The sequence below is a fragment of the Coregonus clupeaformis genome, chromosome 24 (genome assembly GCF_020615455.1).
Source record: "Coregonus clupeaformis isolate EN_2021a chromosome 24, ASM2061545v1, whole genome shotgun sequence".
Taxonomy (NCBI): domain Eukaryota; kingdom Metazoa; phylum Chordata; class Actinopteri; order Salmoniformes; family Salmonidae; genus Coregonus; species Coregonus clupeaformis.
In genome coordinates, this window is record NC_059215.1 from 46037151 (window position 1) to 46049537 (window position 12387).

Consider the following 12387-nt stretch of genomic DNA (forward strand, 5'->3'; position numbering starts at 1 on the left):
AGGTGCACTGGGAACTTCACACTTTCAATGGTTCTCAAATAAATCTCAGAACCATCTGAACCAGTCATGCTAAACCAGACCAATTCTCTACCCTTTGCCCACGTGTGTACTTTCCACTTTAAAGGGTGGATTGGTGTCAGGAATATGGTGGAAACTCCCTCACCCATGCTTTCATCCATTGCTTCTATACAAATACAATCTGGGGAAAAGGGTAGAGAACTTGAACACAGCCTAGCTATAGCAAAGTCTTGGAACAGAAAAAGAAAAACAGTCAGGAGAACATACATTTAAACATCTGTTTTATTGAGAAATAATGGCTGGATCACTCGTTCTCCTCGCTGCGGAGTCTGGCGTTGGGATTGGTGATCTTTATGGCCAGCTGGGCTGCTCTCTCCACAATCAGCTTCCTGTTCTTGGAAGACACGTTGTGGGCGATCTCAGCAGCGTGAGTCCTACGGAGAAGGTGAGAGCAGGATAACTTGTCAACAAATAGTTACTAATATATTCGTCAAACACCTGTTTTTCAGTGGCAATTAACGAGACTATAACTGACTAAATAGACCTAGAAAAGAACTAACCGGCTCTGCTCTGGCACCGCCTCCGATTATACTCATCGCGCAGGCGCATCTCTTGCTTTCCGTGTAGCTAACCAGTCACCACCAGCCTTCTAGTTAGCTACCCCTCGCTTGGTTAAGAAACACAACCTGCTTTACGAAATTTTTAAAAAAATAGCAGCATTGAGTTTAATAGTAAAACAGTATAGGTATGTTTCTCTCCCTCGAGTATAGAACAGTCTACATTTGTAGTCTCGCTTAACCCGCCCACTTTCCCCTCTATATTTCATAGCCAGGTTCAGTAGCCAACGTAGCCAAGTCTGTCTTTTCATCAGAAAAAAACAGCTTGACTCTAGCCCTTACAGATCAAAACATATTACCCATAATACCTCCGCTATGTTTTTGTCTTTCTATCGTGCATTGGCAGGTCGCATTTAACATTCATAAAGCATATTGCAGGCCGTTCTAAAACTAGGCTACCTGCCGAACTGCCCGTTAACCATTTGTTTAGGCTACACCATGCTCTGTCATGTTACCTCATTGGCTAGCTATAGCTAACAACCTGGGGCAAGTTCAGCAGTACGCAATGTTTTGGAACGTTCAGATCAAAATATGCTATGTAGACCAAAATGCCTCGCTGACATGTTGAATAAGGAATAACGTTGGCTCTAGTCATTTGAATTTCTATCTGCAACATTCTGCAACTGAATGTGGCCCTGGTAACATTACCAGCAACTTATATGCAAACATTTGGTGGCACAGAAAGGAAAACAATTTGACTCAATTCCTCTTGCCACTACACTATATCTGAATGGGTAAATAACTTTATAGAATAATTTGTAGACCGCAAATTGACCACAAGAATCCCAAACAGATATAATATTTGACTAAAACAATCATTTCAAACCTTGTTTACATTTGTATACGATCAATTAAATGTTTCTCATCCTCTGCATTGTTGGAAAAGGACCCGTAAGTAAGCATTTCACTGTTAGTATACACCTGTCGTCTACCAAGTATGTGACATAACATTTTATTTCACAGTGCATTCGGAAAGTATTTAGACCCCTTCCCCTTTTCCCTACGTTACAGCCTTATTCTAACCTTATAAATTCTACCTTATTTACATAAGTATTCAGGCCCTTTGCTAGGAGATTCAAAATTGAGCTCAGGTACATCCTGTTTCCATTGATCATCCTTGAGATGTTTCTACAACTTGGAGTCCACCTGCGGTAAATTCAATTGATTGGACATCATTTGGAAAGGCACACACCTGTCTATATAAAGGTCCCACAGTTGACAGTGCATGTCAGAGCAAAAACCAAGAAATGAGGTCGAAGAAAATGTCTTTAGTGCTCCGAGACAGGATTGTGTGGAGACATGTGGGGAAGGGTACCAAAACATTTATGCAGAATTGAAGGTCCCCAAGAACATACTGGCCTCCATCATTCTTAAATGGAAGAAGTTTGGAACCACCAAGACTCTTCCAAGAGTTGGCCGCCCGGCCAAAATGAGCAATCAGGGAAGAAGGGCCCTGGTCAGGGAGGTGACCAAGAACCCGATGGTCACTCTGACAGAGCTCCAGAGTGCCTCTGTGGAGATGGGAGAACCCTCCAGAAGGACAACCATCTCTGCAGCACTCCACCAATCAGGCCTTTATGGTAGAGTGGCCAAACGGAAGCCACTCCTCAGTAAAAGGCACATGACAGCCCGCTTGGAGTTTGCCAAAAGGCACTAAAAGACTCTCAGAACAAAATTCTCTGGTCTGATTAAACCAAGATTGAACTCTTTGGCCTGAATGCCAAGCGTCACATCTAGAGGAAACCTGGCACCATCCCTACGGTGAAGAATGGAGGTGGCAGCATCATGCTGTGGGGATGTATTCAGCGGTAGAGACTGGGAGACTAGTCAGGATCGAGGGAAAGATGAACAGAGCAAAGTACTGAGAGATCCTTGATGAAAACCTGCTCCAGAGCGTTCAGAACCTCAGACTGGGGCAAAGGTTAATTTTCCAACAGGACAACGACCCTAAGCACACAGCCAAGACAACGCAGGAGTTGCTTCGGGACAAGTCTCAATGTCCTTGAGTAGCCAAGCCAGATCCCGGACTTGAACCCGACTGAACATCTCTGGAGAGAACTGAAAATAGCCGTGCAGTGACGCTCCCCATCAAACCTGACAGACCTTGAGCGGATCTGCAGAGAAGAATGGGAGAAACTCCCCAAATATAGGCATGTAGCGTCATACCCAAGAAGACTAGAGGCTGTAATCACTGCAAAAGGTGCTTCAACAAAGTACTGAGTAAAGGGTCTGAATACTTATGTAAATGAAATATTTCAGTTTTAATAAATGTGCAACAAATTCAAAAAACCTGTTTTTGCTTTGTCATTATGGGTTATTGTATGTAGATTGATGTGGGGGAAAAAACAATTTAATTCATTATAGAATAAGGCTGTAAAGTAACAAAATGTGGAAAAAGTCAAGGGGTCTGAATACTTTCCGAACGCACTGTACATCTCTTACACGTGGGAATGCTTGGGAACAGATTTCCAAAATAAAAAAAACAATCGCTTAGAGCTGGTTTTCTTATTTCCACAGTTTATGTCCAACAATGAATGAATGAATGAATGTATATATAAAAAATTTGAAAAAACTATTGGGTGAGAAAACTTGGGGCGCCAAATAAAACCACCCACGGGCAGCCAGTTGGGGAACCATGCCATTTAGCATATGGTGAGACTCAGCATTATGTTGCCACAAGCAGCACTGCAGATATTTCTCTCACATAGTCCGACTGAGTATCTGCACATAAGTACAGGTGCACTTCACGCTGTTACATCGTGATAGCTATGGGACCATAACAGCAGATACTCACGCTTCAACCATCTTAGTTATGTAAATTGGCCCGATTATGCTTTTTATTTCACGCATCGCTGACTACCTTGCAGCGTTTTTTGTACCAATTAGGTTAAGATATGTATGGATAACATTTGGATTTTGAACCAAAAGGTTTCACGTCAGACAATCTATCCATTGATCTTTCATTTCTCGTATTCTATCTAGGCTATAATGAATGTATTAATCTACCCAACTTAATTATTTTCAAGGTACCTAGCCTAGATGTTTGCAGTACGAAAGGCTATGAAAATAATTAACCATCAACTCATAATAAATATTAGTTCATCATCATAGAAGAGCTGTGGCTCTGCCCACCGGCCAAGTGGAGCAGGGCATTGTGGGCGATCTCCAGCTAGAGAAGTAAAGTCAAGTGATAAGTTCCAGCTATTTCATGCTTTCTCTTTAGTTGGCATTCTTTGTTTTGGCCAAGGCCTGTGTGCGTCCGTCATAGGATGAGAGTACATATTTCATACTCTTTGTGTGTTTGTGTACGCACTCCGTGACGTTAATGTCATATTCCTTTCATATGCTAATTTTTTTAATTACCAAGCTTGCTAGCTTTGTTTTTTTCTTGCCATTACTTCAGACATTTAGCATTGGGTTTGTATAGCATAATGTCCACCAGTGCCTTGTTTATATGCCCTGTGGTTGTATACTACACAGATTATGTGGGTATTTTGTTAGCTACGAGCCTTGTGGATGTAGCTATACATTTTAAGTTCATTCTGTTGGGTGATAACTGTTCTCCTTGTGGTGCATGGCAGTGGCACCTCTGAACTTTATTAGTGAAGAAAGTCACGTTGTCATCTATACAATTAAGTTGTTACATGTATATTATTGTTTATAGCACATAGGATGTATTAGAAACGGTTATTTACTACTGTATTTATTTTCCAAACCACAACAGTTGGCTATTACAATCTATCAAAGCCTTAAAGTGCCTTAGCCCATAAAATGTGCTTTGCATTCCTGCTCTGTGTGAATCAGCATCATTAAACAAACTTAACTGGAATCCTCCCCATCTGTAATTTGTGCCCTTACAAGCACCTGTGAGAGCACACATTACGTGATAAGAAAACCCTAAGAATATACAGTCCACCAGGTGCTCCACTACAGTACCATTAATGCATAACTGAGTTTATTCACGTTACAGAGCCACAAGACATAACAGCATGAACACTGACTACAAACCTAAATTATTATAATGAGCAAAGCCAAATTTGCTACTGCCACTAGTGAAAGCAAGCATATGAACAATCCCTCTGTGCCTTGCTGCAAAATATCTTTCACATTTGCATCATTAGTGCAATGTCTAGTGACAGATTCAAACATTAAGGTACTAAATGGAAGCTGTTTGAAAATGAATTCTCTCATGAATGTAAAGACATTCACTCCTGTTTGGAACATTCTGAACATTTTCAACTTAAAGGTTTGACAATTAGTTGAATAAGGGTTGTGTTCAGTAGGTACACACAGCAAACCATTTTGCAATAGAGAACATATGATCAACTTGGTTGCACCTCCCTGTTTCAAATGGTTCTCCTAGGTGTATTAGTACAGGTCTAGAACTGTGGGTTCCCAGGACTAGAAAATCTAAGCAATCTACTTGACTCATGAAGGTAGGCACAGTGCATCCTTGATGATCCTTCCATCATAAGGTGGGTAGAGGTGATTTATAGATGTAATTTCTGTAGCACCTCACTACGGACCCTTGTGTACGTGCAAGATTCAAGCGCTCCTCTTCAACTATGCTCTCACCTCTATATACAAACCCTGTAGTGTTGCATGTATGCCCTGTTTGGGGCCACTTGTTTGGGGTCGTTTTTTTTGGGGGGGGCTGTTATTTTCAGCATTATTCACTAGGTTTGCTGCAGGTAGAAAATCATAGGAAATGTTCTTAAATTGACACAAGCTGTCTCCAATCAATCAATGTCTGGTTGTGTCAATGTTTGGTGGGGGGGATAGGCGTAACGGTTAAGGTGTTGGCTTGAACTGCCCCTAATTGACCCATTTTCAGACCTGCCAACCCTGAATTTTGTTTGTGAGTATCACTTCAGCACAGCGGCAGCACTACCGGCCCACGCAGGGCTCTATGCAGACTTTTTTTTTTTTTTTTCAAGGAGCATGTGTGCCCCCAAGTAAGGAGTACAATGAACATTTTATAAAGCTAGAATCCTTAAAGCTGCAATACGTATTTTTGGCCGACCGGACAGAATTCACATAGAAATGTGAGTTATAGATCTGTCATTCTCATTGAAAGCAAGTCTAAGAAGCGGTAGATCTGTTCTATGTGCGCTATTTCAATTCTTCCCGCGCTTAAGTTTCGTATTTGCATCTTTTACTTTTGGTTTTGTACACCAGCTCCAAACAGCGGTTTAGATGGCACAATGATTCTCTATACTCTACTTGCTTGTTTTGACACAAACTGAAACTAGGCGAACTATTAGAATTTTAGCAAACAGGAAATGGCGGAGCGATTACTGCATAGTGCATCTTTAATTTTTCTAGGCGCACTGGTGCTCCTAAATTAAAATTCCAGGTCGCACAGCAAAGTCTTTAGGCGCATATGCAAGTCAAATGGTCGCAATGTGGAGCCCTGCAGCGGACCCCACACTGCTCAAATCATAGGCAAATGATTTACAAATCAGGGCTCTCCCTAGGATTCTCTGACAAGGTGATGCTGATGTAGGCTGGGTAGGGGGGTGTCAGTCAACTTCCCCCCCAGGAAGTCAGAGCATTTTTGCACTAGCACTACACAGCTGATTCAAATAACCAACTAATCATCAAGCTTTGATTATTTGAATCAGCTGTGTAGTGCTAGGGAAAAAACCAAAATGTGCACCCTGGGGGGCCGCTGGACAGAGTTAGAGAAACCCTGGTCTACCTTACTGTAGGCTATTTGGAATATGAAACAACTGAACTAGGCCTATATGAGCTTGTTTCAGATCTCCATTCCCGACCTAATCCATCAACTTAGTCTTGACTACTGGGCTACCATTCATTGTCATTGGTAAAGCGGCTATTATCACATCATTAGAAGCCTACTGTTGACATACATCTATATCAAGAGGAAAGATCAATACATGATTAATAAACACAGGCCTACTAATCTTTAACAGTCTAACGTAACTTTCTGTGAAGGACGGTTTTATCGGAACAGCTAGTCTTTTTCCATCCACGCAGTGAACTACGTTTCCTTGCTTGTCAATGCGCATGTGCACACTACCGTTGAGGACAAGGAAGTGTTCTCACTTAGTTGACTAAACAACGCTGTAGCTAACTAGCTAACTACAAAATAGTGGTTATGTACTTGACAAACATACAACTTTGTAAAATCTATTTGGCAAACAGTTTGTTCTCAATTTTCCCTAACCTTTTTCCTCACATCAGTGACATCAACTGACAAAGTGGAGAATAGCCATCCAGCTCAAGGGAGGAAAATGGTACCAGAGACAGAAAAGGAAGAAACCCCACTAGCTGCTTTTTTCTGGTTCAATTGAAGTCAATTAACTAAGTAGACCAGACCCAGCTGCTATCGCATTGGTGTCTATGGGAGACCCACCCTCTTAAGTAGACAGGTACTGCCAATTTTTTCCCAATGGTAAACGACCGGAGAACTATCTTCATTTATCCACCAACTTTGATAGTACTACAACTACATGGGGAGAGCTAGAGATGTTTTCCTCCTCGACCAAGTCCTCTGATTGCCTCAGCTATAACAGACGGTTGAGTCAAAAACCACAATGTGCCAACTAGAAGCCTATTCTTGCTTTTTTAGGGTAGTTTTTCGTACTAGTGTACTTGGACTTCAAATTGAGTGCATGGTACGTAAAATTCATGCAGGCTGGCAGGTCTGCATTTTTAGATACAACTATCTGTTGGATTGGTTCAGCTTGAGCAAAGTGAGGTGTAGAATCACTTATCTACAAATAGTATTCCCTGCCAAATAATAGGCTTTGTGCAATTAAGAGTCAGAGCTACGCCTCCCCTGTCTTAGGTGATCCCCCCACCAAACACTCACAAACAACTAGACATTGATTGATTGAAGACAGCTTGTGTCCATTAAACATTTCCTAGGATCTTTTACCTGCAGCAAACCTAGTGGATAATGCTGGAAATTCTGGTTAATGAAAAACCCCACAAAAAAACTGGCCCTACCCATGTTGTATGTAGTACCTTCAGAAAGAAGACCAGGATAACTTTGTTTTACATCATATGTTATTGCGTATCTAATGATACTTGTTTGAATAAACAAGCCAAATAGACCCAAGAGGAATAATACAGGGCACCCAACAAAACGTACTTGTTGCTCATCATGAGGACCTCGAGCTCCTTGATGTTGTGCACCAGGAACTTCCTGAAGCCAGAGGGCAGCATGTGCTTGGTCTTCTTATTGCTACCATAACCGATGTTGGGCATCAGCATCTGGCCCTTAAACCGCCTGCGGACTCTGTTGTCAATACCCCTGGGCTTACGCCAGCTTTTCTGGAGGGGGGCAAACGAAGAGATGTTACTTACTAAAGCAGTTATGATCAACGTTACTTTCAACTACTATGCTCGAGGGATATCAATGTCCTTTGCCTCTCTGCATGTGTAATGTCTGAAAAGCGTAGCTCGCTCTACAAATTACACAACATGCACCCATATATTAATAAATGGAGCTCTATCATCTTTGATGTTATGCGTGTAGCAAATGCTCTCACCGTGACCTTGACATATCTGTCAGACTGATGGCGAATGAACTTCTTAACCCTCTTCTTGACAATCTTCGGCTTGGTAAGAGGTCGGAGGGCTGCCATGGTGACCTGACCAGAAAGAGAGTAAAATGTAATTTGTTAACATGAAACACTGCCAACAACTACAACTGGCAACAAAAAAAAACACTATCAACAATAATTGCATATCAAATTAGTGGTTGTGGGATGCTAGTCACAGTTACATGACTAGTAACTAAAAGCCAACAACTCGCATTATTAGAAAGCTAGCTAGCAGTAGGTGGTTCATGCATCCCCTTTAACACAATAGCAAACTACAGGTACTTAACTTTAGTCAGACAGCTCGACACTACCTTTACAATTGGGACAAGTCAATCGCATTGAAGTAGCAAGTGTGTTCTAGGTAACAGTACAGCAATAAACATTGTTCGCTGGCTGCGTTGTGCTAGTCTGGTAATTGGCAAAGTTGCTAACTAGCAGTGATGTGAATTCCAGGGTGATCCTAAAACCTTACCGTCGGTCATAAAAACCATACTAAATTAAAGCGTGATTTATATTTTATAGAACAAACACGTGTCGGCCACACTGTAGAGAGACATAGCTACAGTAGCTAGCCAGTTATAATATTAGGAAGGCTAGCTAGCCCCTGGGAATGCAAGCCGGTCGAAACCATGGCATTTGAGGGCTTAAAAATGTGCAGTGTCTATACTATTCGATAACTTCTGAATGTTGAATTTGCGTGGGTGATTATTGATGTCAACATTATTTATTATGTATTCTAAACCAGTAGATGGACATAGATATTGATAACTCACCGGCCTGTGTAATTTTAGGAAGGAGTCGACTACGGCGGAAGGGAAGAAAAGGGCTTCCGTAAGGACCGCAAGGTGTTATGGGTAGTGTATTGAATGAGAGAACTGGAAGTAGAGTAGCTAGTCTCGGTACTATTTATGCCAAATTGAAGACATCTCCCTCAAAATGACTCTTTGTGAGCTAATGGCAACAAATGTGGTTGTCGAGATCACGAGATAAACTCTATAAATAGGAGTGGACGTATTGATGACAGAGTGACAGTATGGCTAAAGCGGCAGAACCCACGCTGGATCAGCGGATCCGTTTTAATTTTGATAAGGGATTAACAATATAATAATATGCCATTTAGCAGACGCTTTTATCCAAAGCGTGCATACATTTTTAGGTATGGGTGGTCCCGGGGATCGAACCCACTACCCTGGCGTTACAAGCGCCATGCTCTACCAATTGAGCTACAGAGGATTAACCCAGGCAGAAATTGCATTATGTCTGTCAGTTATAGATGGCTTCGAGTTTTGGCGCCAATACAATCCATTTTTAAAGATATGTAAAAGTGTGGTTGTACAACTATTTTAAATGGATTGAATGTGGAATGTTCAGGGTAAGAAAAGTTAACATTGAGGTATGTGGTTGCAGACTACCAATGCACGTTTACCAGACTACCAATACATTTATTTTAATCTCTTTAATAGTTTTAACAGGGAGGTTGGCCTGTCAATAGCAGCAGAAACAGTCACAAGCAACAATTAACAAGTAGAACAGAAAAATGTAATGCAACATTTCATGAAGGCTACAGTCTTTGTCATTTCAGCCACAAATGGTGGGCAAAATGTTGGTGCTGAAGGACAGCTCCACCATTTATCCAGTTATAAAAAATAATCTCACTGACTAGACCAGAGTTTCCCAAACTTGGTCCTCTGGACCCCAAGTGGTGCACATTTTGTTTTTTGCCCTAGCACTACACAGCTGGTTCAAATAATCAACTAATCATTAAGTGTTGATCATTTGAACTAGCTGTGTAGTGTTAGGGCAAAAACCAAAGCGTGCACCACTTGGGGTCCAGAGGACCGAATTTGGGAAACGCCGGACTAGCCACATACTGTAATATGTGCATATTGTTTGGAATTTGTTATTCCTCAGTTTGCCATTGTATGCCTTTTATTGCTGGAGCTTTGATAAGAATGCCCAGGCCTATACACTAGTACAACAGATGTCCTCTGGGTCCTATCTGGCCGCAATAGAGAGAAATAGTAATGGCGTCTTTGTAGGCACTAACTCCGCCATGGTTCGTTGGACAAATCCAATGAGGAAAATGAATAACATTTTTGTAGGATTTTTGGATAAACACCGAAAATAAGATATGTTGTAAACACAGGCTTAGTGGATCTTATACATTTTATTCTATGAGATAATCTTCATCAGCTAGTAACATTGTGATTTTTGAAGAATTTATGTAATAATAAAATACACAAATCACACATAGGCTCATAATTCATAAAGGTCATGTTAACTGACTGATTATCTCAGAACAAAACGGATAAGATCTCCTAAGCCTGTGTCAACCCCAGTGGTAACTTATTTCTTGGTTTTAGCAGAGAGGAAGAGAGGCCCAACTCGGTGGAAAATCTGTCTCCCTTGTTTCGCCCACCAAGCAAGGAGTTTTTGTATGGAGGTCAATGGGTGTCGAATTTGGTCAACAAAAAAAGGAGTAGCTTATTTGCTACGTGAGGTTCATTTGATCGAATAGAAGTTTCATAATGCTTAAGTTGTTACGAGTGTACTGATATAAGTAGGACACGTGACATCCCGGCAACTTTGAGAAAAAAAAAAAACTTTATATCGGAGTGGTCTCGAGATGGCTATGCATATTAAATGGCTTGAGGCTATTAGCATAGCATCTCTCGCCACTGAATACAGGCGGTTGACTTCAACAACCCTTATTTAATATTTAAAAAAAGGATTGCAATAATTAGATTTATCCACCAATTTAAAGAAAGGATAGCTGGGAGCTAGACAGCCCGCCGTGCCGCTTTGTGGACAACAACTCCCATTGTTAGGGAGGAAAGACATGTATGTTGTCAGTATATCCATAATCTTTGATACAAGCTGGTGAGCTCTGTAGAGCCCCACAGTGGACACGTCATAATACCCATAAAACCTAGTGGTCAAACACGGAAATTGTTCCATTAGTGTTTTCTACATACATTATCCCATAGGGGATTTTAGAACCACTTCTGTGTTTCATGTAGGCTTTCCCTGGCATGACGTTTTGATAACTGTTTAAATCTCTCTTCGGACAAGGTCACTTTTATCAATATATTAGTCTCTATTTACTCTCAGATTCGATTAGTGTCAAAGTACACATCATGCAAGACTACAAATCCCTGCAAGGACACCTTTGCTGTCAACAAGCTAGCTACCTTGATCCAAAACCAAAGATAAATGAAAATGTTCAATATGTTGTTCCATATTAACTAATATTTGTCTTATTTATGCATTTGGTCTTGCACAGAATACTATCCTAGTAGCAGTCAGATATTTACAACGTGCCATGAATACTAGACTAGTTTTTTGCAAAGAAGCTAGCTTGCTAGCTGATTATTGGCGACATTGCCTTATTTTACCAGATCCTCTTCTCCTTCTGCCAGTGGAGGTCTATATTCAATCCCTTATCATTTCTGCCAATTTATGAACAAGGTGAAATCTATTTCAATTCATCGTGTCACTATGCACTGGTGTATTAAAGCAATTCAGAGCTAACTTGTTGACATGCAGATTCAAATCCAGATTAACTCACTGCAGAATGTATCCATAATGATGAATGAATAAGCATATTTATTTGACAAGAATGCACCTAGTCGGCCATGAATCACATCAAACACCTGAACCCCAACAAATACATTGTTTTACAGAAATCAATAGTAAACAATGCATACATATGCCATAAAATATAAATATCTGACTTTTAAGTAAGGATTAAATGATTTATTCATCAATGCCACAAACCTGGGACATCAAAGAGCACCATATTAACTTGTATCACTAATTGGAGAGCGCACAGATTATTCTGCTTTTCCTTTTTAGGAATTAGACAAGCACAAATAACAAAACATGTAAAACAGCATACTGTGATTTTTGGTGGGTAAGTTACAAATGGAGAAACAACTGGATGTGTAAGGTAGGTTTAATATAAAATACTAGGTAAACTCTAGCAGAATGAGAAACACACCTAGACTCAAAACCAGGAAGTCATGACTAAACGCCGCTATATCCACTCCCTTCTTGTCAGTTTAACAGGTCCACGTTGCGGCTGTCAATTGTGAGCAGCACATTTACTGCATTCAGTCTGAACACAAGAATAAGCAGGAGGACAGCATTACACAGGTAAAAAAAAAAAAGGTAGAAAA

The 12387-nt window shown here is 40.8% G+C and overlaps 1 protein-coding gene across 1 annotated transcript; it reads right to left on the reverse strand.

Moving 5' to 3' along the window:
- Window positions 1-282: 282 nt before the first annotated feature.
- LOC121538606 (60S ribosomal protein L32) lies at window positions 283-9087 on the reverse strand. Its single transcript, XM_041846777.1, has 4 exons — window positions 8983-9087; window positions 8156-8257; window positions 7756-7937; window positions 283-452 (listed from the first exon to the last, which is right to left on the reverse strand). The coding sequence occupies exons 2-4, from the start codon at window positions 8249-8251 to the stop codon at window positions 323-325; spliced, it is 408 nt and encodes a 135-aa protein (XP_041702711.1). The 5' UTR covers window positions 8252-8257; window positions 8983-9087; the 3' UTR covers window positions 283-322.
- Between the last annotated feature and the right edge of the window lie 3300 nt (window positions 9088-12387).